General features: G+C 34.4%; 1 protein-coding gene across 4 annotated transcripts in view; it reads left to right on the forward strand.

Annotated features, from left to right (window-relative positions):
- Positions 1-23,708, forward strand: part of SCAF11 (SR-related CTD associated factor 11) — a 95,555-nt gene that overhangs the window by 38,617 nt on the left and 33,230 nt on the right. For 3 of the 4 annotated variants that reach the window (XM_070410380.1, XM_070410381.1, XM_070410383.1), the window contains exons 2-4: positions 8,645-8,726; positions 11,370-11,527; positions 22,317-22,394. In XM_070410380.1, the coding sequence (XP_070266481.1) occupies positions 8,666-8,726; positions 11,370-11,527; positions 22,317-22,394 (297 nt within the window). In that variant the 5' untranslated portion in view covers positions 8,645-8,665. The remainder of the gene's footprint in view (positions 1-8,644; positions 8,727-11,369; positions 11,528-22,316; positions 22,395-23,708) is intronic. The other variant, XM_070410382.1, reaches the window with a different exon arrangement.

A 23,708-nucleotide genomic window follows, 5' to 3' on the forward strand; every position in this document is an offset into this window, starting at 1 on the left:
TAGAAGCACTTTAAGATCCTTATATTAGAGATAATAGACTTGAAAGATATTTTACTTGGAAAGGTAGACCTGGGAAGAGACATTAAAGATTGAAATTTGCAAATTAAAATAATCTGAAAAGTTAGAAATTCATTTGAGGTAAGTCAAAATTAAAATTTAGTTTCACTGATAGATAATTAACTTACAGAACTTATTAGCAGAACTAATAAGTAGCCTAGGTAGGCTATGACTTACAATTATAGCATCATAAATGATCATGAAATCAGGTTATTTCTAACTTTTAAAAAAATATTTTTTGATTTCAGAGAGGGAGAGAGAGATAGAAAGAGAATTACTGATCAGGTGCCTCCTGCACGCTCCCTACTGGGGTGGAGCCCAAAACCCTGGGCATGTGCCCTGACTGGAAATCGAACCATGACCTCCTGGTTCATAGGTCTATGCTCAACCACTGAGCCACACCAGCCTGGCTATTTCTAATTTTTCCAGAAACCACAAGGAAGGATAGTTCTGGCCACACACAGCTTATTTCTTAGGTCTTTTATTGACCACAAATTACTGGCTAAGACCAGGAGTCTGTATTGTATTCCTATATTCCTGTTCCTGGAAGTTCAAAACAAAGCTGGTATTAAAAACCCTGGATTCTTAGATTAAAAAGTGGAGTCCAGGCAGCTAGAACAGGTAAACATGAACAAGTTGCAAGTTGTTGAACTGAAATTTATGACTTTGATTTAGTGAAATGCTAAGACCGTGTCATTTTGAATGAATAAACTGGTAAGGTGGCATAATTGTTTTTAGGTCTGGAAACAACTAATGCATGAAAAATTCCAGAAGAAGCACACAACTTCTCAAAACTTGGAACACTCAAACAGCTTTTTACGCAGGTTTCTAACATAAGGAAAGGCAGTCTGTAACTTGATTGAGGTCTCTTAACTTCTCAGTGATATGTACTTCACCACATGAGTTAAAATAGAGAAGACACTACAGTGGGGCCTTGACTTACGAGTTTAATTCGTTCCGTGACAGAGCTCGTAACTCAGATTACTTATATGTCAAATCAAAAAGTGAACGAGTGAGACACGTGATGCTGGGCTGATGTTGTGGCGTTCACTGTGACGTTCGCTGTGCCAACTAGCGGTGGGGTATCTGAAGCTGGCTCGTAACCCGAATTTTAGCTCGCAACTCAAAGCAAAAAATCGGCCGAGAGACAGCTCGTATCTCAAAAAACTCGTTAGTTGGGACACTTGTAAAGGCCCCACTGTATTTATTGTAAAATTATCCTATATAATAAAGAGGTAATATACAAAGTGACCATCACGCCCTTGCACAGGATGGCCGCCCCCATGTGGTCACAATATGGCCGCCACAAGATGGCTGGCAGGGGAGGGCAGTTGTGGGTGATCAGGGCAGCAGGGGAGGGCAGTTAGGGGTGACTAGGCCTGCAGGGGAGGGCAGTTGGGGGGGATTGGGCTGGCAGGGGAGGGCAGTTATGGGCGACTGGGCCTGCAGGGGAGGGCAGTTGGGGGCGACCAGGCTGGCAGGGGGAGGGCATTTGGGGGGGGGGCAGGCCTGCAGGGGAGGGCAATTGGGGGCAAAATCAGGCTGGCAGGAGAGAGTAGTTGGGGGGGACCAGACCAGCAGGGGAGGGCAGTTAGGGGCAACCGGGCCTTCAGAGGAGGGCAGTTGGGGACGATTAGGCCGGCAGGGGAAGGCAGTTGGGGGCGACCAGGCCATCTGGGGAGGGCCATTGGGGGTGACCAGGCCTGCAGGAGGGGGCAATCGGGCCAGCAAGGGAGGGCCTTTGGGGGTGATCGGGCCGGCAGGGGAGGGCAGTTGCGGGGGGAATCAGACCGGCAGGGGAGGGCAGTTAGGGGCGATTGGGCTGGCAGGAGAGCAGTTAGGCATCGATCAGGCTGGCAGGGGAATGGTTATTGGGTGATCAGGTTGGCAGGCAGGGGAGCGGTTGGGAGCCAACCATCCCGGATTATGAGAGGGATGTCTGACTGCCGGTTTAGGCCCGATACCTATGTGATCGGGCCTAAACCGGCAGTCAAACATCCCCTGAGAGGTCCCATATTGGAGAGGGTGCAGGCTGGGCTAAGGGACAACCAACCCCCCCCCCCCCCCCCGTGCACGAATTCATGCACCGGGACTCTAGTAATTTATATATTAATGTATTAACACTATAAGCTTAATATTCTTTTTTTAGAGTGCATGCAAGTGTTTCCTTTAAAAATTTTTTAAATTGATTTTAGGGGCATGGAGAGAGAGAGGAACATTCTGTTGTTTCACTTATTTGTGCATTCATTGGTTGAACCTTGGTGTATCCTGTTAATGCTCAACCAACTGAGCTACCCAGCCAGGGCTAAGCTTAATATTCTAAAGGGAGGAAATATGAAAACAGTGTAGATTTAATTATTCAATGGGGCATAAATTATTTAGCTACATGAAAGAATGGTGTATTTTCTGAAAATTTCCTAGGTTTTAAAAATATTGTTAATTTTCAAATTGACATTTTACCACATTGAATTAACTTGAACTTAAATGTATTGTTATTTTTAGACATTTAGGATAATGGGGGAGAGGTTACAGTATGGCTTTCTCTAAATAAAGAATTATACTCAATAATAGACTTTCCCCAAATAAAGAATTACGATCAATTATAGGTCATACAGGAACACAAGATGACTCTAAAATCAACTAAATTGGCAAGTTGTCTAGTGCAGTATTTCCTAGGCTTCAATGTACATATGAATCATATACAGATCTTGATAAAATGCAGATTCTTAGTCACGAGATCTGGGGCAGTGCCTGAGGTATCCTGCAGTTGTAACAAGTTCCCAGGTGATATTGAAACTGTGGTTCTGAGTGAATATAAAGTAGAGTAACTTGTGACTCTGAATATTTTTAAAGTAATCGTCTGTCGCAGCAAGTTCATCATTTCTAGTTGCTCAGGTCAGAATACTTGGGAATTATCCTGGATTCTTGCTCTCTAACACATACCCCACATTCAATCTTGTCAGCAAATCTTTATGGCTGTAGTTTGCAAACACAGCTGGAATCTGAGTACTTTTCATCACCCTTGCTACTACTCTGGTACAAGCATTGTCATGTCTCCTCTAGATTATTATAGTAGTTTTCTTGCTGGCCTCTGCTTTTCTCTTTGCTACTCGTCTGCTTAAAATCTAGAAGCCCATCTCACTCAAAGCAGCAAATGTATTTACCTGTCTTTAAGGTGTTGCATGACTTGATGTTCTATTACCTTTCTGTCCTCATCTGCTTTTCCTCTCTTTCACTCTATTCTAACTACATTAATTTCTTTTTTTTTCTTGAACACACCAGACATCCTCTCCTCTGCCTTTGAACTTTCATATTGCTATTCTTTTTACCTAGAATACAGTTCCCACATAACTCTCTCCCTTGCTTCTTTCAGATTGCTAATTCACATGTCATTTTATCAGAAAGGCTTTTTCTAAATACTATGTATGAAATAATAGCTTCTCTGCTTTCTCACTTATTAGCCATGCTAATTCTATGGCTTTTAAAAATCGTATTATTTCTTTTTCTCCACAACACTTCTCAACATCTAACATACCAGATATTTTACTTTATTTATTTTATCTTCCCCACTAGAATATAAAGGCAGGAATTTCTGTCTTAATTAGTTCTGTACTTAGGGCATTGCCTAATAGTATGGCTATAGCACTCAATAAATTTTTGAATTAAAAAAAACCCTCCAATATGTCATTGAGCCTATCTTTGAATACCCTTATTGATAGATTATTCTACCTCCCTTCAGAACAGCCCATTTCATTTTGAGATAACTGCTAACCTTCTCCTTAATCTTTAGGTTCTTACTGCCCTACCTTTCTGCATATGATATGATTTCCAAGGCTGCCACCATTTTAGTCACTTTCCCTGGACATTCATTATTTTGTTTGTCCCTAAAGAACAGCACCAGCACTGAAACAGATGTTGCACATGTAGGCTGAGTGCAGCATCTTGTTTTTGACATTCTACTTTTATTAAGGTAGATTGTGATTGAATTGACTCTTTTTAAGTAACTCTAATCCTAACTCATTTCAAATTTTTATTCCACTAAAACCTTTAAATTATTTTTATATATGCTACTAAATTTTTTATCTTCTACTTTACAGTTAGTTTTTGACCCAAAATCAGTCCTTTGCATTTCTTCTTATTTAACCTAATAGAAAATTTTCCTGGGCAATAGATGTAGAAACTAGCATGTGTAAATTATTTAGGAAACTAATTATCCAAAATGTATTTGAATAGTTCATTGCAGTCATATCTTGCATCAGTTCAAGAAAGAATTGAGTTGATTTAAAAAACAATTTATACCTCATGCATTTGTCCCCCAAGATTAACAAATTAATTCCCATTCTCACATTTCTCATTTGCCTCTTGTAATCACCATTTTTCTAGATCTCTAGGCCAGAATAATCTTTGATTCCTTCCCTGTATTTATTTGGTCATCAAATCTTAGAAGTTTTCCAGCTCTTTAATTTCTTGCTTTTCTGTTCACTTCACAGCCAGTTACCCAAGCTATGCAAATCTCTTGGCTTCTAGTATCCCCGCACTGTAATCCATCCTGTGCTTTGCTGGCAGATCATTCTTTTAAAATAATTATTTACATCACTTTATCATGTCAGTTTTCTTCAGGGGAATCTATAAGATTGAATTTTTAAAATTCTTTATTGTTTAAAGCAGTGGTTCTCAACCTTCCTAATGCCACAACCCTTTAATACAGTTAGTTCCTCATGTTGTGGTGACCCCCAATTTCATTGTTACAAATTGAACATAATTAAAGCATGGTGATTAATCACAAAACAATATGTAATTATATATGTGTTTTCCGATGGTCTTAGGCGACCCCTGTGAAAGGGTCGTTCGACCCCCAAAGGGTCGCGACCCATAGGTTGAGAACCGCTGGTTTAAAGTATTACATATAGTATTACATAATACATATGTCTCCTTTTCCCCCCATTGACTTCTTCCTGGCCACTCCCACTCCCCAGCACATGCCCTCACCCCCCTAGTGTCTGTGTCTCTGTGTCCATTGGTTATGCTTACATGCATGCATACAAGTCCTTTGGTTGATCACTTCCCCCCACCTCCACACCCTCCCCTGCCTTCTCTCTGAAGTTTGACCGTTTGTTCGATGTTTCTCTGTCTCTGGATCTGTTTTTTGTTCATCAGTTTATGTTGTTCATTATATTCCACAAATGAGTGAGATCATGTGATATTTATCTTTTTCTGACTGACTTATTTCGCTTAGCATAATGCTCTCCAGGACCATCCATGTTGTTGCAAATGGTAGGAGTTCCTTCCTTCTTATAGCAGTGTAGTATTCCATTGTGTAGATCTACCACAGTTTTTTAATCCACTCATCTGCTGATGGGCACTTAGGCTGTTTCCAAATCTTAGCTATGGTAAATTGTGCTGCTATGAACATAAGGGTGCATATGTCTGTCCTTTCTGACTGGTATTTCTGATTTCTTGGGATATATTCCTAGAAGTGGGATTACTGTGGCAAATGGGAGTTCCATTTTTAACTTTTTGAGGAAACTCCATACTGTCTTCCATAGTGGCTGCACCAGTCTGCATTCCCACCAGCAGTGCATGAGGGTTCCCTTTTCTCCACATCCCCATCACTTGTCGTTTGTCAATTTGTTGATGATGGCCATTCTGACAGGTGTGAGATGGTACCTCATTGTCATTATGATTTGCATCTCTCGGATGGTTAGTGACTTTGAGCATGTTTTCATATGTCTCGACCTTCTGTATGTTTCTTTCGCTGTGCAGAAGCTTTTTATTTTGATGTAGTCCCATTTGTTTATTTTCTTCTTAGTTTCCATTGCCCTAACCGTGGTCGGCAAACTGCGGCTCGCGAGCCACATGCGGCTCTTTGGCCCCTGGAGTGTGGCTCTTCCTAAACCTTAGGAGTACCCTAATTAAGTTAATAACAGTGTACCTACCTATATAGTTTAAGTTTTAAAAATTTGGCTCTCAAAAGAAATTTCAATCGTTGTACTGTTGATATTTGGCTCTGTTGACTAATGAGTTTGCCAACCACTGCCTTAGGAGCTGTATCAGTAATGATATTGCTATGACATATGTCTGATATTTTGCTGCCTGTGGATTCCTCTAATATTTTTATTGTTTCCCATCTTATGCTTAAGTCCTTTATCCTTTTTGAGTTTATTTTTGTGTATGGTGTAATAAGTTGGTGGTCTAGTTTCATTTTTTTGCATGTATCTGTCCAGTTTTTCCAACACTATTTATTGAAGAGACTATTTTGGCCCTATTGTATGCTCTTGACTCCTTTGTCAAATACTAATTGAGCATAATGGCTTGCGTCGATTTCTGGGTTCTCTGTTCTGTTTCATTGGTCTATATGTCTGTTCTTGTGTCAATACCAGGCAGTTTTGAGAACAGGGGCTTTGTAATATAGCTTGATATCTGGTATTGTGATCCCTCCAACTTTCTTCTTCTTTCTCAAGATTGCTGTGGCTATTCGGGGTCTTTTTGTGTTCCATATGAATTTTTGGAGAGTTTGTTCTAGGTCTGTGAAATATGCCATTGGTATTTTAATGGGTATTGCATTAAATCTATAGATTGCTTTGGTTAGTATAGCCATTTTAATGATGTTGATTCTACCAATCCATGAACATAGTATATTCTTCCATTTGTTTATGTCTTCCTCAGTCTCTTTTTTTCAATGTCCTGTAGTTTTCCGAGTTACAGGTCTTTTACCTCCTTAGTTAAGTTTATTCTAGGTATCTTAATTTTTTTGGTGCAATGGTAAATGGGATTGTTTTTGTTGTTTCTCTTTCTGTGAGTTCATTATTGGTGTATAAAAAAGCCATACATTTCTGGGTGTTAATTTTGTATCCTGCTACATAGCCAAATTCATTTATTAAATCTAGTAGTTTTTTGATGGAGTCTTTAGGGTTTTCTATGTACAATATCATGTCATCTGTGAATAATGACAGTTTTACTTCTTCTTTTCCAATTTGGATGCCTTTTATTTCTTCTTCTTGTCTGATCGCTATGGCTAGCACTTCTAGTAGTACTATGTGGAACAGGAGTGGTGAGAGTGAGCATCCCTGTCTTGTTCCTGTTCTTAGGGGAAATGGTTTTAGTTTTTGCCCTTTGAGTATGATGTTGGCTGTAGATTTGTCATATAAGGCTTTTATTATGTTGAGGTATGATACCTCTATTCCCACTTTGCTGAGAGTTTTTATCAAGAAGGAGTGTTGGATTTTGTCAAATGCTTTTTTCTACATCAATTGATATGATTATGTGATTATTATCTATCAATTTGTTTATGTGATGTATCATGTTTATTGATTTGCGGATATTGTACCATCCTTGCGTCCCCGGAATAAATCCACTTGGTCTTGGTGTATAATCTTTCTAATGTAATGCTGGATCTGATTTGCTCGAATTTTGTTGAGGATTTTAGCATCTATGTGTATCAGGGATATTGGTCTATAATTCTCTATCTTTGTAGTTTCTTACCTGGTTTTGGGTTTAGGGTAATGCTGTCTTTAAAAAAAGAGCTTGGAAGTGTTCCTTCCTCTTGAATTTTTTTGAATTGTCTGAGAAGGATAGGTTTTAGTTCCTTTTTGAATGTTTGGTAAAACTCCCCTGTGATTCCGTCTGGCCCAGGGCTTTTGTTTGCTGGAAGTTTTTTTTTAATACTGCTTCAATTTCCTCCATAGTTATCAGCCTTTTCAGATTTTTTTTTTATTCTTCCTGATTGTGTTTTGGAAGGTTGTATTTTTCTAGGAATATGTCCATTTCTTCTAGGTTCACCAGTTTGTTGGAATATACTTCTTCATAGTATTTTTTTTTCACAATCCTTTGTATTTCTGTGGGGTCTGTTGTTATTTCACCTCTTTCATTTCTGATTTTGTTTATTTGGGTCCTCTCTCCTTCTTGGTGAACCTGGCTAGAGGTTCATCAATCTTGTTTATCCTTTCAGTGAACCAGCTCTTGGTTTCATTGATTTTTTTTGTATTTATTTATTTTTTATATAAGATTGAATTTAAACTTCTTAGTAAACCATTAGTGATACCTCTATAATCTAATTCTACCTGATTTACATTGCTCTGCTTATTACTCTCATTACCCCTCATTGTAATCTTTCTGATGAACTTCTTGGCATACATGCTCATCCTTCCTCAGTACATACACACACGCACACTCTCTCTCAGTTTCACTTATTAACTCTTGTTCTTGTCAGATTGGCCTAGTAAATACTATTTTTTTTCTTTATACTGTGTTGTTTCTTTGTTGCCTTGAACTCCTCAACATATATAACCTATCACCTTCAATGAAAAATCTAGTCCAAATTGCTATCTTTTTTTCTGTGTTCCAATTGTATTTATGTCTGAACACACAATTTATCATTTAGTCTTTGTTGGTTAATACTTATGTAAGGCTTTTCCTTTCAGTGTACTTGATGGCAAGGAGTATAAAAATGTACTGGATTATCCACAAAATTTACCAGCTTGTACTATGTTCTTTTATGTGTAAAATAATTTCTTATAGTTTTCGGTCTTTTTTTATATTATTGGGAGAAGGCATACATTAAAAGTCTCTATTATAATTCATCTTATAGGAAACCCCTTTTCAAGGAGAAATGAAGAAAAAAACTGTTTATACCCTAAATGTGGGAGATCAGGAGTATGAAGATATGGAAGGTAAATTTTCATTTTTATAAAGCTTATATGTTGAAAGCAAACTTAGTGTTTTCAAACTGTTCATTTTTATACATTTCAAAATACACAAGAAGTTTTTATTTTATTTATTTTGTTCTTAAATTCTCAAATAAGCTGCCTGAATAAGGAGTGTACACATTCTCTCCCTTCCCCTCATGTCTTATTTTCAATTGATCAAGGGTTTTGGTTTCTTGACCTTTTTCTTCTTAAATTTTTGCTCCCTACGTTTTTAAGCAATTACATACTTTCTTTGTTTTGTTTTTTAAATAGCATTGATATTTTCCTCTGTTTCTAAAATTAATCTTTTAAGCTTAGAACACTTAACTGTGATCATCCTACTCTAGATTTATAGGTTATAGCTTCCATCATTTTGATGTCTTGTGTTTATTTTTTTCAGGACATCACAAATTAAATGATATTTGATACAGATAGTATTTGAGAAGTTTGTTTTTCTCTACTTCTTTTCTTCTGAAAAAAACCTTAAGTTCCTTTTCTGCAAAGTCTAATGGTGATCAACTCTTAGGTTTTTGTATTTATTTTTTTCTCTTCAAAACTATTCAAAGATAGATATACAATTCTGGATTAATAGTTTTTTACCCCCTCCTATCACTTATTTATTTTTCTTTTCTTTTTTTTTCTTCTATGACTTATTTAGCCATTTTTCGTTTTCTTTCTTATTGTCTAGAAATCGTTTTTTAGCCTCAATTGTCATTCCCTTTTAGATAAACTGACTTTTCTAACTCTTTGCTTTTAATATCGTTTTCATCTTTAATGTTATACAGTTTTACTACATTGTTTCTAGGCATGGATTATTTTCATTTCTCCTGTTTAAGCATACCTTGTGTATCCTTTATCTGTTGGATTGTGTTGTTTTTTGTTTTTTGTTTAATTTATCATTTCCTAGTCATTACTGCTTTAGCCATTGCTTCTCCTTTATTCTTTTCCTCTTGACTTCAATTAGTATGTTATAGAATTTGGTCTGACCTCATTTCCCAACCTCTCTTTCACAGGTTACATCTCCTTGTCTGTCTCTTACAATCTTAGGTAGTTTCCTGAAATCTCTCTTCCAGTCACAAATATTATTTTCTTCTAGGTCTAGTCTGCTGTTCAAGCATTCTATGTAGTAGTTGAAAATTCTTATATTTAAAGCCAGTGTGTATCTAAATAAATCCTACATAATAAAAGCGTAATATGCTAAGTGTCCAACAGATCAGACACTAAGTGACCATTCAGTCAACCACTTGACCAGTCGCTATGATGCACACTGACCACCAGGGGGCAGATGCTCCGACCGGTAGGTTAACTTGCTGCTGGGGTCTGGCACATTGGGACTGGGCGATAGGGTCGGACATGCCCTGGAGCCCTCCGGCGGTCCCTCCCGGCCAGCTGGCCCCCATCGGCCCCAATTGGGACTGGGTGAGCCGGCCCTGATCGCCGGCCAGGCTGAGGGACCCCACCAGTGCACGAATTCGTGCACCGGGTCTCTAGTTTATAATAGATAAAGATAATATATAAATATAAAAATAAATAAATTATTGTTTCTGCAGATTCTTACTCAAGGCAGTTTATTTTCTTGGGTTTGGCAATGTTTGATTATGAGCTAATATTTGGTAAATTTAATCTATGGAATCCTGGAGGGCTAAATTAGGGATGCTTCCTCCAGAGGTTGTATTTGTTTTTCCCTAACCCATTCTGGAACCACTAGCACCTTTTGAGGGTCTTTGATTAATATGGGAGTCTCTCAGAAACAGTTTCCCCACCTGGGTTGGTCCTAAGGCTTAATCTCCAGATCTGAAGACAAGTGCGGACATTTGCTCCCAGGACAGTCCCAGATTTTCCATTTGTGTGGTGTATACTTTTCATATTTCAGCTGACCGTTTCTTTATTTTTGTTTTATTTTATGTTGAATCTTGGTGTTTCCTGTATTTATTTTGAGTTAGCAATGTGTAACTTTGTACGTTGGTTACATGGCTGGCTGAGTGTTTGAATTAGTGCAAACTGTAAGGGGTATAATTTGGTGTATCTATTCAAATTAGAAATGTACATACTGATCTAACAATTTTGTTTTTGTGAATTTAATCCTATGTACTATTAAAAACGTAGTTTTTAATGACACAGTTTTTTGTTGCAGCATTGTTGTAATAGCCAAAGGATAAAAATAAGTGAACATTCAATAGGTCAAACAAACAAAAGCAAATGGTGTGTTATTGTGATCTAGCATTTGTATGAAGGAGGTTTGAAAGAACATGCATTAGGATTTGCTTGTCTATGCATTAAAAAAATCCTTGAAAGGATAGAGAAGAAACTTAACAGTTTTGAAACATTGGGTAGAACTGGATGGTTAGGTGTAGATATGAGTGGGAGATTTGTCACTACAAGTATAATCTTTTTTTTACTTCTAAATTTTTTAACCATGTCACTATTATTTTAAAATTAAATGAATGAAAAATTATTTTCACTTTCTTATTAAAGAACAAATTAATATTGGGGGTATTGTGCTCAATGAGTATATTTACTGTAAAGTATCTAGATTGAATTACTTTGTAGTAGTCCATGATACTGACACAGATATAAGTCATTTGGTCTGGAGAACTTGAAAGCATATATGGCTGCTTTACTTTACAGGTGAAGAAGACAAAGATAATACTGCTACCACTGGTTTGTTGTACAGTGAAGCTGACAGATGTCCAATATGTCTTAATTGCCTATTAGGGAAGGAAGTTGGTTTTCCAGAAAGCTGTAATCATGTCTTCTGTATGACCTGTATTCTTAAATGGGCAGAGGTGAGTTTTAAATATTAAATGTTAAATAAATATTAAATGTTATTATATTTTAGTTTCCTACCATGATTTCATTCCACCTAATTTAAAATGACATTGCCTTTCATAAATTATTTCACAGTAATATGTGTTCCCCTTACTTTGGGAAAAAAATTCCCTGTATTATTCTAATTCTATCAGTATATTTTCTTCCTTTTATTTTTTTATTCAACTTTTTGTTCTTTTATTAAAAAAAATAAATGCATATCTTTAAAAAAAGAAATTTAATCTTATAAGCATAACAGATTATTTTTTTTCTGTTAGAATACAGTAATTCATCTTCAGTGTACTTGACCATCTTGGGATAATAACTGTTTATTACTAATAATCACATCTTCTGTCTACTTTGTGTTTTATATTTTTCAGAGAATTTTTACATAGATTATTTGATTTCTTCTTTATATCAGCCTTGTGGGATAACCAGAGCAGATGTAATAGTGTCCTTCCATTTTACAGATGAGGAAATTTGGATTTTTGCATTCTATAACTTGGCCAAGGTTCATAGCTTAAGGTGCAGAAATGAATTTAAAACTTCACTTTCTAATTTAGTATGAACTAATTTCAGAATCTGAGTTAGAGATATTACTGAATTTCTTCATAGATTTTAAATGATTAAAAACCAGAACATTTCAGACTTTAATGTATTTATTATGTTGACTCCGTTTGGGCCTACTTAAGTAGATCATGGTACTGGTACATTGAATATTCATTATAAGACCCATTGTTATGGATTGTGAAATAAAAATTTATTGTCAGACTAATAATGCTGTTTTCAGAATTGGTTATTTGTCAGTGTGTACATATTAGTAAAGGAGGCAGATCTCAAAAATATTTTTAACATTAGTTACATTCAAATTGTTTGATGTCCCTAAGCACATTGGAGTTAATCACTTATTTCATAATTGGGATTCCGGAGTTCTATGATTTACTTATATTTTCATTAATAGTGTGGAAAGGAGAACATAACTGAATACTGACTATGGCTGAGGTTTGGGAGAAGGAAAAAAGTTTTGTACCAATTGAATTCATAATAGTATACTTGGAAACAGTTCTGTTGAGATTAAAACCTAGACTGGTCTTTGGCAGAAAGGGACTGAGGATAGGTGAAACGGTAGTTTGGGAAAAAGTATTTTTAGTTTAATTATTTTATATAATTATAAATTTCTGTTTGCAGGAGCATTGACTAACGAAATAAGAATGCTTATTTTTCTATGCCACTCAACTAAAGATTTCATCTGTGATGAGTTTAGTGCATCTTGGTTTGCTTTGTGATTACATTTTTTTAAATAGAGATTTTTGCTTCCAGTAGAGAAGCAGTATTACTGGATGGGTAAAAGGCTTCAATTCAGTACTTTTCATAAGATTGTATTCAGTGATTACATAATTGTGAAGTTCAACACATAATCTGAGTATGTGTTTTTCTCTATGAAAATTATAGTTTATAAAATAGACACGATTCTCCATTCTTCCTTACACTCCACATGCATCTTTCACACGAACATAAGGTTTATTACGGTGTATGTGTTCTAGGTTTCTCTAGGATATGTATCTAGAGGTGTGCACTATCTACATAGTGAACCCTACTAGACAGTGCTAAACTTATCTGTGTTTTTAAATTGTTGAATATTTTAAAGTTGAAAATACTTGATAACATACATAGTGTTACAATCAAAACCTTTCTTGCATGTAATATTTTCTTTTGTGTTACTCTTTTGGATATAAACACTTCGTTGAAGCCAAATTGCTTTTAAAAGACAGTACTTATCTGCTGTATTACCATAAATTGTGATGAGGGTGGGATGGAGGTGTCATGAAAGTGGAGCATAAATAGAATATTCTGAATTATTTTGTTGTCCCTAATGGGGATAGCAGCCATCAAATCAGTTAAATAAACCATTAAATAGAGCATTAAGAAGAGCACAATTTACTAAGAAATTATTCATTGTATATGATAAATTAATACTGGTTAACAGAATTACTTAGTCTTTGAACTAAATTTTTAGTTTGAATCTTTTATTGGTCTGTTAAAAATTAGATGTGTTTCAAAGTATATATATGCTTTGACAAATAGAATCAGATTTTAGATTTGCTAGTGGGTTTGCTTTTTTTAAATTTTATTTTTATTGATTTCAGAGAGAGGAAGGGAGAGGGAGAGAGATGGAAACATCAGGGATGAGAGAGAATCATTGATCTGCTGCCTCCTGTACACCCCACACTGGGGATCGAGCCCACAACCTGTGCATGTGCCCTGACCAAACTGTGACTTCCTGATACTTGATAACATACATAGTGTTACAATCAAAACCTTTCTTGCATGTAATATTTTCTTACTTTTGTGTTATTCCTTTGGATATAAACATTTTGTTGAAGCCAAATTGCTTTTAAAAGGTTCATGGGTTGATGCTCACCCACTGAGCCACGCCTACCGGGCACTAGTGGGTTTTTTTTCATGACTGTTAGTTATTAAGCTCTTTGTTCTCATTTTCCTAAAACTCCTCCTGTTTTTAAAGAGAAGGCATGCAGTTTACTTTGGATTTCAGGATTAGGAAATAAATGTCTATATTCAGAGTCTCCTAATTGGCCTGGCCTTATGCTAAGGCTTTCCTATATATTCTTTCATTTAAATCACTGTGTCAATGTTTGTCTGATATAAGACATGGTTTCGGAACGCTAATTTGTTTCTAAATACCTCAAGGGATAGCCTGAAATTAAAATAATTTTTAAAAATTGATCCATAGTTTAAAATTTTGCTAATGTTCCATTTAATAGGAAAATAGAAATCAAAGTGAGATTTACAGCAGTTGGAAATATACATAGTAAGAAAACAGTACAAAATGTATTCAGGATCATCTTCCTAGTCTTATGTGTCTTTCAGAAATTCAGCTGAGCTATTTCAAAGTTTGTACTAAAGGTTTACTGAAATATTCAGAATGGATATCAAGAACCAAAAAAGAAGGACTCATTTATTTATCTTCACGTTAACATTTTAGGCATTGAAGAAGTTGTGCTCTGTAAGGAACAAGTAAAGTTAAGGTATATAATAATCTAGTATATTTGTTTTGGACACATTCCTGAACTTTTTTTATGCTCTTAAAGTATCTATATCCAAAGTCAAAGTTAGTTTCAATCTCTTCATGGTCTAAAATTTGAGTTCATTGGTTATTTAAAACAAAAGCCATGTAAGGACTTTAAAGTGATTAACTTAGTCTTTAGGTATTTCATAGAATCCACCTTACCTGGGGCAAAAAGATTCAGGATAATGGAACCTGTGGTGGCCTAAATGGCCCATAGCTTAATTGCTTGACCTTGAGGACACTAGAACAAATCCAGGTTAAGCATATTCTCTATAACTATGTTTAGTTTCAAGGAATTTATAATAGGTAAGCCTGTTGGTTTATAAAATTGTAGAAATAGAATGTTGAAGTAAACAAAGACATAGTATTTGACAAGTAATTAAGGAAAGTTGAAATATTAAAGCATCAGTATTAGAACTGAGAATCTGAAACTAAATAAAAGATAGCCTTTAAACTAATGAAATATGTATAGAGCCAATACACCTCGTAAGTTTATTAGCCACTCAGAAAGTTACTTATTTTACCCATACTGTGAGCCAAAACACAGTCTAAATATATTGAGAGTTTTTAATTTGCACACAAGTTTAACTTAGCACATTTTAAAGTTTAGTTATGCACTACATGACTTTTTGGTCAGCTATAGACTGTATATATGACAGTGGCCCCATCTATATTTATTAAAGGCTAATATGCAAAGTGTCCCCTTGGGAGTTCGACCAGGAGACCAGGAGTTCGGTTCCTTGCTTGACCTGCGCTGACCACCAGGGGGTGGCGTGGAGCGAAGGAAGGCCCCGGCCAGCAGCTAGGGAAGGAAGACCCCAACCAGCAGCCGGCAGCCAGGAAAGGAAGGCCCCGGCTGGCCCTGATCGTAGGCCAGGCCTAGGGACCCTACCCGTGCATGAATTTTGTGCACCAGGCCTCTAGTAAGATTATAATGGAGCTAAAAAGTTCCTTTTGCCTTCAAGTCATAGCCATCATAGCATTGTAGGACGATGCATTACTCACATATTTGGGGTGATGCTGGTGTAAACAAAACCCACTGTCTGCCAGTCGTATAGAAGTATAGCACATACCATTATGTACATAATACTTGAGAAGATAAACAACTATGTTACTGGGTTATAATTTACTGTGCTATACTTTTAATTGTTATTTTAGAATGTACTCTTTCTACCTATTAAAAAAGTTTGCTATAAAGCAGTATGCTGTGTTGAACTGGCAGCAGTATCATATATATTGTGAATATCATGTTTCTTGAGTGCATCATTTTATCTTGTGCTCGATTTAATCTCTTGTTTTGTATAGTCACATGCTGTACAGGCTTACAGCCTAGGAGCAATAGGCTATAACACATAGTGTAGGTTTTCACAACAGTACAGTCTCCTAATGATGCAATTGCACTTTTCAGAATGTGTCCCCATTGTTAAGCGGCACTTAACTGTCAATAACTAGAAAGGCGAAAGCTAGAGAAGTCTGACACATGGCTCTGGTAGTGACAACTGATTATAATTATGAACCCCTACAGACAAGACGATACCCCCTTCACACACATACTGGTTAAGAAAATAGAGTTTATGATTTGGCAGGTTGCCAGGAAGTGGTTAAAATTTTGGCTCTTAAGAAGGTAAAGTTTGAGAACTTGGAAACATTTCATGCTTGAAGTGTTCAAGAGCTTTTACTGTATTTAAAGGGACATGCGATAATATATTGATTACGAGATTCTTGATATTCACCAGGGTTCTTTTCTCTTTTAAGAAATAAAAAATATTTTCTTATCTTTTAAGTAATTTTTGAAATGTCATTAACTTTATTACTATAAGCAAATTACCTTCCCTCAACTTATTTATCTCAGCCTTCCATTTCATATTAAATGCTGACAGCTTCAGTTTGAGAAAGTAAGCTTAATGAAATAAAAATTGGACAGTTGGGAAAAGTATGTTTTCTCTCATGAGACTAGAAATGAAGAAAGTCTTACTATGGTGACGTACCGTTCTTGAAGATGTCAAACAACAGTATTCAATGCAGACAGGTGAGGAGTATATTCTCGAATTAATATTAAATACCAAAAATCAAAATATGACTGACATATCTTAACTAGTGATGTATTTTATATACAGATGTTCCTTTATACGGCAAATATAAATCTACACATCATTCTGGTGATTAGACTATTTTTCAATTACAAATTCAGCAAAATTTTATTGTCTGAATTTTTTAAATCAGTTTTTCTTAAAATGTATATTTTTCTTTATTCCTGAACCTCTCTGTTGTGTAGCACTCTGTAAATAATAATTTAAACATACCTGTGGAGTGCTACTGTTAGTCCTGACCTTTATCATTTATAAAACATTATCAAATACATTATTTCGTTTAATATTACAAGTTGTGCAATCAATAAGTGATTTAGGGCTATCTAATCATCATCCTTAAAGTGGGTTAGACAGGTTGCTAGTTCTGTTTTCACCAAAACTTGAAATGTGACTAATTTTTACAAATCCCCCATTGTTTTCACCTTGTAGATTAATCCTCTGGTAAAACCTTTGGTAGAACAAAGAAAATTTTTACATTGTGAACATTCATTACCTATGTAATAGACTTTAACTTAATAGTCTATTTTCACCAGTTGGGTAAATTAATGTGTATTTCTGTATAGCCTAATTTTAAATATCAGAGTTTGTAAAATGATTTATACAGGTAGTTTACAGAATTTTGTTTTTATATTAGAAAAAGTCTTAACTGTTAAATGTCAAAAGAAATTAAGATTAAAAGTAATTCTACCCAACTGTGGTAATGTATTTTTGAGAACCTGAAAGGATTTTCTTTGAGTAGTTAGATAAAATGCTTTCTTGTGTTAATTTTCACTGATAGCCATTGTCCTTTAGGAATACATTCCTGAAAGCTGTTATAAAGAACCACAGTTTCACTAATGTGGAATGATGAGGACTGTCTTGATAGAACTGTTTTAAGTGTGGTAGGGAACATGTAGGCTGACTGCAGGTGAGCACTTTCTTTGGAGGTCCAGGCTAGGTATCTTGGAACCATCAACTTGAAAGGATAGGTCCTGGTGAAAAACTTTAAAATAAGCATCAACCTGTAATGGTGTGCATTTCTAAATCATCTTTATTTGATTTTGAACTAAGTTTTGTATAATGTACTGTATTTATTAGTAGGAGAGATAGATGTTCTAGAGATTCCCATGAACAGACAAACCTTGATGTTAAACATAGATACTGAGCTTTAGTCTTTAAGCACTTATCTTTAACACTTGCTTCTCTCTCTCTAGGAGGGGCTATCTGTAGGCAGCCTTTGTGATTGAGGATAGAGCAGCAGCAGGAAGCAAGAAATATTAGAAATCAAGAATCCTGAATTTCCAAATAAGGAAGGTTTCCTGTTCTTACATTTAAATATGGGTTTGTCTGAGCTGGGAATTTACAACGCTTCAGAATACTAGGGTATGTTTTACTGAAATCATTAGGAAGATTTTTTTTTTCTATCAAAATTGCCTCCTTAACTGATACAGAGCATTGACAGTAAAATGTAAATAAGCTCTGTTTTTTAAGTACACATTACAATGTAAAGCAGTGATCAAATTCTATTATATTTACTAGCTGTATCACAAAGTTGAATGATGATATTGGACTGCTTTGATTATGAAACTAATTAAATTAGATACTTTAAAAATTATTAAAATGAAAGCCATGTTGATTTAAAAGCTGAATAATTAATGAAGAATATGTTCGTTGTATATAAGGAATCAAGATGGTGAATTATCAAGGGGTATTTATTTTTGTTGTTTATAAGTAAAACAAAATTTGGGATAATTTTCTCCACAACTAAAATCATCTTAAGCAGAAAGGGCAGTTCTGTTAGTTAAAAATATTCTACATTAGTTTTAAATGTGAATTTTTAAAACCATATAACCAAAAATTAAATTAGTTTAGTGATACAAACTCTGGAAACAGATTAAAATGTCTTTGAATTTTCCAAATCGGTATCTGCTGGATCTAAGGGTGAAGTATCTTTGGAAATGCCTTAAAATTAGGGCAGTACAAGTAATTTAAAAAATCTATTTGTAAAACTTTTCTATTATAGCTATTTGATCATCACATTGTATATATATAATTTTATGCTTTACTATCTAGTAATGATGGTGTCTTTGAACTTTGTGTTGAAATAGCTTATATTTTTCTTACAGTATACATTAACAAAAATTGAAGATTTGCTTAATTTTTAAATATCTGTTTTAATTTATTGAAGTATGCTATGAAGATTAACTCAAAATAACTGAATTTCTTTTCTGTTTCCCCTTTGAAATGCTTTGCTAAACTCTTCTAAGGTCAGAAATGGATATCGTCATTTCTCAGTAGCAATAGCAAAGATATTTTATCTACTCTAGGTAGCTTGTTTTCTGAGCTATTTACTTTTGTTAACTTGGAGACGATAACTTGGTTTTAAGAAATTTTTCTGGTTGACTGAGCCTGAACCAAAGAAAATCTATTAACTTATTTTCTAGTGTTAACTAGATTGTTTTGAGGAAATGTAAGTATATGCAGATTGTGATAATAGATAGCAATGTTTTTCCAACTACTGCTTTTTCTTCTGTTTTCTTTCTTTTTTTACATGATAGCAGTAGAACCTTTCAAGTGAAATCCATAGATAAATTCATGGCAATTGTGAATAAGGAAAAAAGAATAAAAACAAAATCTTACTCATAACCTCATTATTTAGAACAGATCAAAATGGAATGGCTCAGATTAAAACTATCAGTTTGAACATTGTAAAGGAAAAAGTGCCATTTAGCTGATGTCAACAGAGGAAAGCAGGGATTGTGTAATTTCAGAGTTTTTGAAAGATTGAATACATCTGATGGAATACATTTTTTGAACACAGAGTGGCTTTCTTTGGATCTTAGTATTACATATTGAAATAGCTATAATAAAATGATAAAGTTTAATTTTCATGTCATGAACTTTGCAAATTCCAATAAAAAATTATTAAGGAATCATGTCTCTTACAAGTACATAGGTGAACAAAGAAGGTTTACAGTTGTTCATATGGAAAAAGATGTGCAGGTATGATTATCACAATAACTTTATTAACTCTGTTTAACATACTCACAACTGTAAACCTGCTTTTGCCCACCATGGTATATATATATATATATATATATATCATATTGTGGTTTATTAATGGACCAAGCTATTTTGTTGCTAGTCCAATAAAGCTAGTTGATGGGCTTTATACAATACTTAATATATGCCACACACTCTTCTAAGATTATTAATTCCTTTCCCCCCCCATAAACACCTTAGGAATAAGTTCTATTAGTATCTCCATTTCACTAATAAGGTAACTGAGAAGAAACAGAGAGACTATGTTACTTGCTCAAGGTAATACCCAAGGACAGGCTATGAAAATAGAATATAAATTCAGAGCCTTTACACATCTTAATATTTTTTTAATAAACATTGAAGGGAACATATTTTCATTTATTATTTTATCTTTTTAGGAATGTTTATGAAAATTTACCTTAAAAATAGAAATAAAAATATAGTTTGAAACTTGGGTAAAAATAAGATGTACTTAAAAGTTTTTACTTATAAATATTCTTTGGAATTATAAATGTACTAATATAACCTAGACTAAGAATTACATACAGTAAATGCTAATGTGGTAAACAACAATCACATTCATGATGTTGAGTTCTTTGAACTAGAATTACTACTGGTTGTGCATTATTAAAAATATGTGGACAGCTTTGTCGCCACTTGTAGTGATGAAGGGCTGCCTCCTGCACATGGGATAGAGCCCACAACCCAGGCAACATGAACAGTATAAATACAAACTTAATTCAATTTTATTTTAATAGTAATAAGGTTAAGCTTTCTGTAGGGAAAGTAATAGCATCCTAAACCCATAGTACTGAGAAGTAAGCTGAGCTTACTTCTAGCAGTCTGAACCAATTTAATATAGTAAAGTCACATTTCCTAATTCAGAATGTGGTAAAGCATTTTATAAAGGCCTACTTACTTAATTTTAACAGAGTAATAAAAGTAACACAATTTATATTTTGGTTGCTCCCAAAGTGAGTCTCGAGCTATGTGAAAATGTATTATATAATCAAGGGCTGCACATAGTCTGGCCTATGTGTACTTGTACAAGCATATCTTGATGTTTGCCGCAGTCCAGAATGGTAAAAATCACATTTTTTTCCACTGGGGAATATAAGATAATTTATCAAAATTCCATTACTATCTGTGGTCTTATTAAATTGTTGAAATCCTGTTTTACTTTTTGAAATATTTTTTAAGTTTTTTAAAAAAATATGTATTTATTGATTTCAGAGAGGAAGGAAGAGGGATAGAGAGATAGAAACATCAATGATGAGAGAGAATCATTGACTGGCTTCCTCCTGCATTCCCCCTACTGGGGATCGAGCCCACAACCTGAGCATGTGCCCTTGACCGGAATCGAACCTGTGGCCATTCTGTCTGCAGGCCGACGCTCTATCCACTGAGCCAAACCGGCTAGGGCATTTTTTAAGTTATTAATAAATCATAGGTATTTATAATATCACCTTTTAGTATTTTCTTAATAGACTACTGAGTTTTTACCCTTCTACTCTAGTAGACAACTCCATCTTAAATTGTTTAGATAATATAAACCCATTCCTATACAAATATTTAATAATATTATCAAAGAAACTCTTAATTATAGCTGATGTACATTAATTTTTAAGGTATAGGAAATATATTTACATCAAAATAAAGTTGACTTAGAATCAGAGTGATTAAAGTAAAATTTTTCTTATTCTATAAAGAATGCCTGCAATTCCATTTGAAAAAGACAAGCAACCTAATAAAAAAGCTAAGCAAAAGGCATGAATAGTTTTTTAAAAAGCAATTTGAATAGCTCTTAAAAATATGAAAATATACTCAATCTAACTCATAAAAGGAAATATAAAATTAAAACTGTTGTGGCATACTATGCTGTTAAGAATGAGGCAGCTTTGAAATAGTAATATGAACTAAAGTATATAATTAAGAAAAATAAAATTCAATCTGCATATGAATTAATTAGATATATTTTATATTAAAAAGATACATATGTATGTATATGCATTGGTTATCTCCAAAAGGATATGTAGGAAACTACTTCTGGAGAGAGCATCTAGGTGGCTGCTCGGAGTAGAGGAATTCTCCATTTTCTTCATATTTTTAAAAAGTTTTTATTGCTGGCTTAATTACCTATTCAAAATAATTCATTTTTAGAGACAATATTGTCATAGAATACTAAAATCTGTAAGGGACCTGTATCTGCCATTCCTTTTACAGCTGATTTCGAGTTGCCCAAGAACTTTCGATCATAGAGCTGTTGATTTCAGCCCAGTAGTTATCAACTGGACAAGCAGGTCTTCCTAGGTATACAGAGATCTTATTTCTCTTCATCATTGTATTCCACTTACCTAGCATACAGTAGATGCTCAATAAGTATTTGAATGAATTCAACAAATTTAAGGTATTTATTACTCTGTGGCATGGTACTGGCAGAAAGTATTTCATCTTCACCTTTGAAAGAAGAAAAAAAATTTCTGTTTCCTGTTCAAATGTGTTTGTTATATATTCATTTTTATTCTAAAGAAACATTTCTGAAGTTATAAATTGTTAATCATTTTTCAGACACAGGCTTCATGTCCTATTGACAGAAAACCTTTTCAAGCAGTGTTTAAAATCAGTTCATTGGAAGGTTGTGTTAAGGTAAGGCTTAGATTTTATTTTGCAACATGAACAGTATAAATACAAACTTAATTCAATTTTGTTTTAAAAGAGTTCTAGTTTGAATAAATTTGTGACTTGTTGAACTTTAGCTTTAATATGTGATTAACATTCCCCCTTGGCATAACAAACCCAGACTTTTCTACAAGAATTCAGAAATTCTCTTTTTTTTTCCTTTGCCCACTAAAGAGGATACATTTTTAGTGTGAGGACCTTTATTTCAAAAACATTTACTGATTAATTATATAGTGCTTTAAATATATTTTTATTTTATTTTTTTTATTTCAGAGAGAAAGGGAGAGGGAAAGAGAGATAGAAACATCAATGAGAAAGAACCATCAATGGGCTGCCTCCTGCACATGGGATAGAGCCCACAACCCAGGCATATGCCCTGACTGGGAATTGAACTGTGACCTTCTGGTTCATAGGTCGCTACTCAACCACTGAGCCACACCAGCTGGGCTGAATACATTTTTAATTGAAAAATATTTGAAATGGACTACTAGATTCAAAGGCCAACCCTCACAAAAACTTAAGTTCAAAATACCTGAAAAGTATGTTTTCATAAAAAAAGCAATGTTGAGAAGAGTAAGCCAGTAAAAGTAAATATAAAATGATGTCTTTGTTCTTAAATTCTGGTGTTTGAAGAAAAATGAGTAATTGGAGAAAGGGGCGTTTGTGGAGATTGAGAGGGACTTTTCAGTTTCAAGATTGGCATAGGCCAATTAGTTCATTCTTTTATTAAGTATAGTTTATTGTAATGCTTAATCCTAATCACATCTCTCAGATGCACATACCATACATACCTCATTGATGTTAATTATTATAAACCATGATTATGATTTGTGTTCACATTTTTGGCTTACAAATAAAAGAAATAGGAACATATTCCTGAGTTAATGAGTAAAAGGTGAAAAGAGAAACGGGCAGTAAGTAGTTAAATAAAATGTATAAGAAGGAGATTTTTAAAATAATTTATATATATATATATATATATATATATATATATATATATATATTTATAATCAGATGTTACCATTTGTTCCAAGAATGTCCCTTATAGCAAAAGAAAATCTGTAATCATATGTTACGTTATGTCTCATATCTTTTAATCTGGAACATTTTCTCAGCCTTTTTTTTCATGACTGTTTTTAAGAGAAAATTATTTATTTAATTTTATTGACTTTATTGGGATGACATTGGTTAATAAGTTTTATAGGTTTCAAGTGTGCAATTCTATAATACATCATCTGTATATTGTATTGTGTGTTCACCACCCAAAATGAAGTCTCCTTT

The sequence above is a fragment of the Myotis yumanensis genome, unplaced genomic scaffold (assembly GCF_028538775.1).
Source record: "Myotis yumanensis isolate MYYU_CA2020_CCGP unplaced genomic scaffold, mMyoYum1.0.hap1 SCAF_3, whole genome shotgun sequence".
Lineage (NCBI taxonomy): Eukaryota > Metazoa > Chordata > Mammalia > Chiroptera > Vespertilionidae > Myotis > Myotis yumanensis.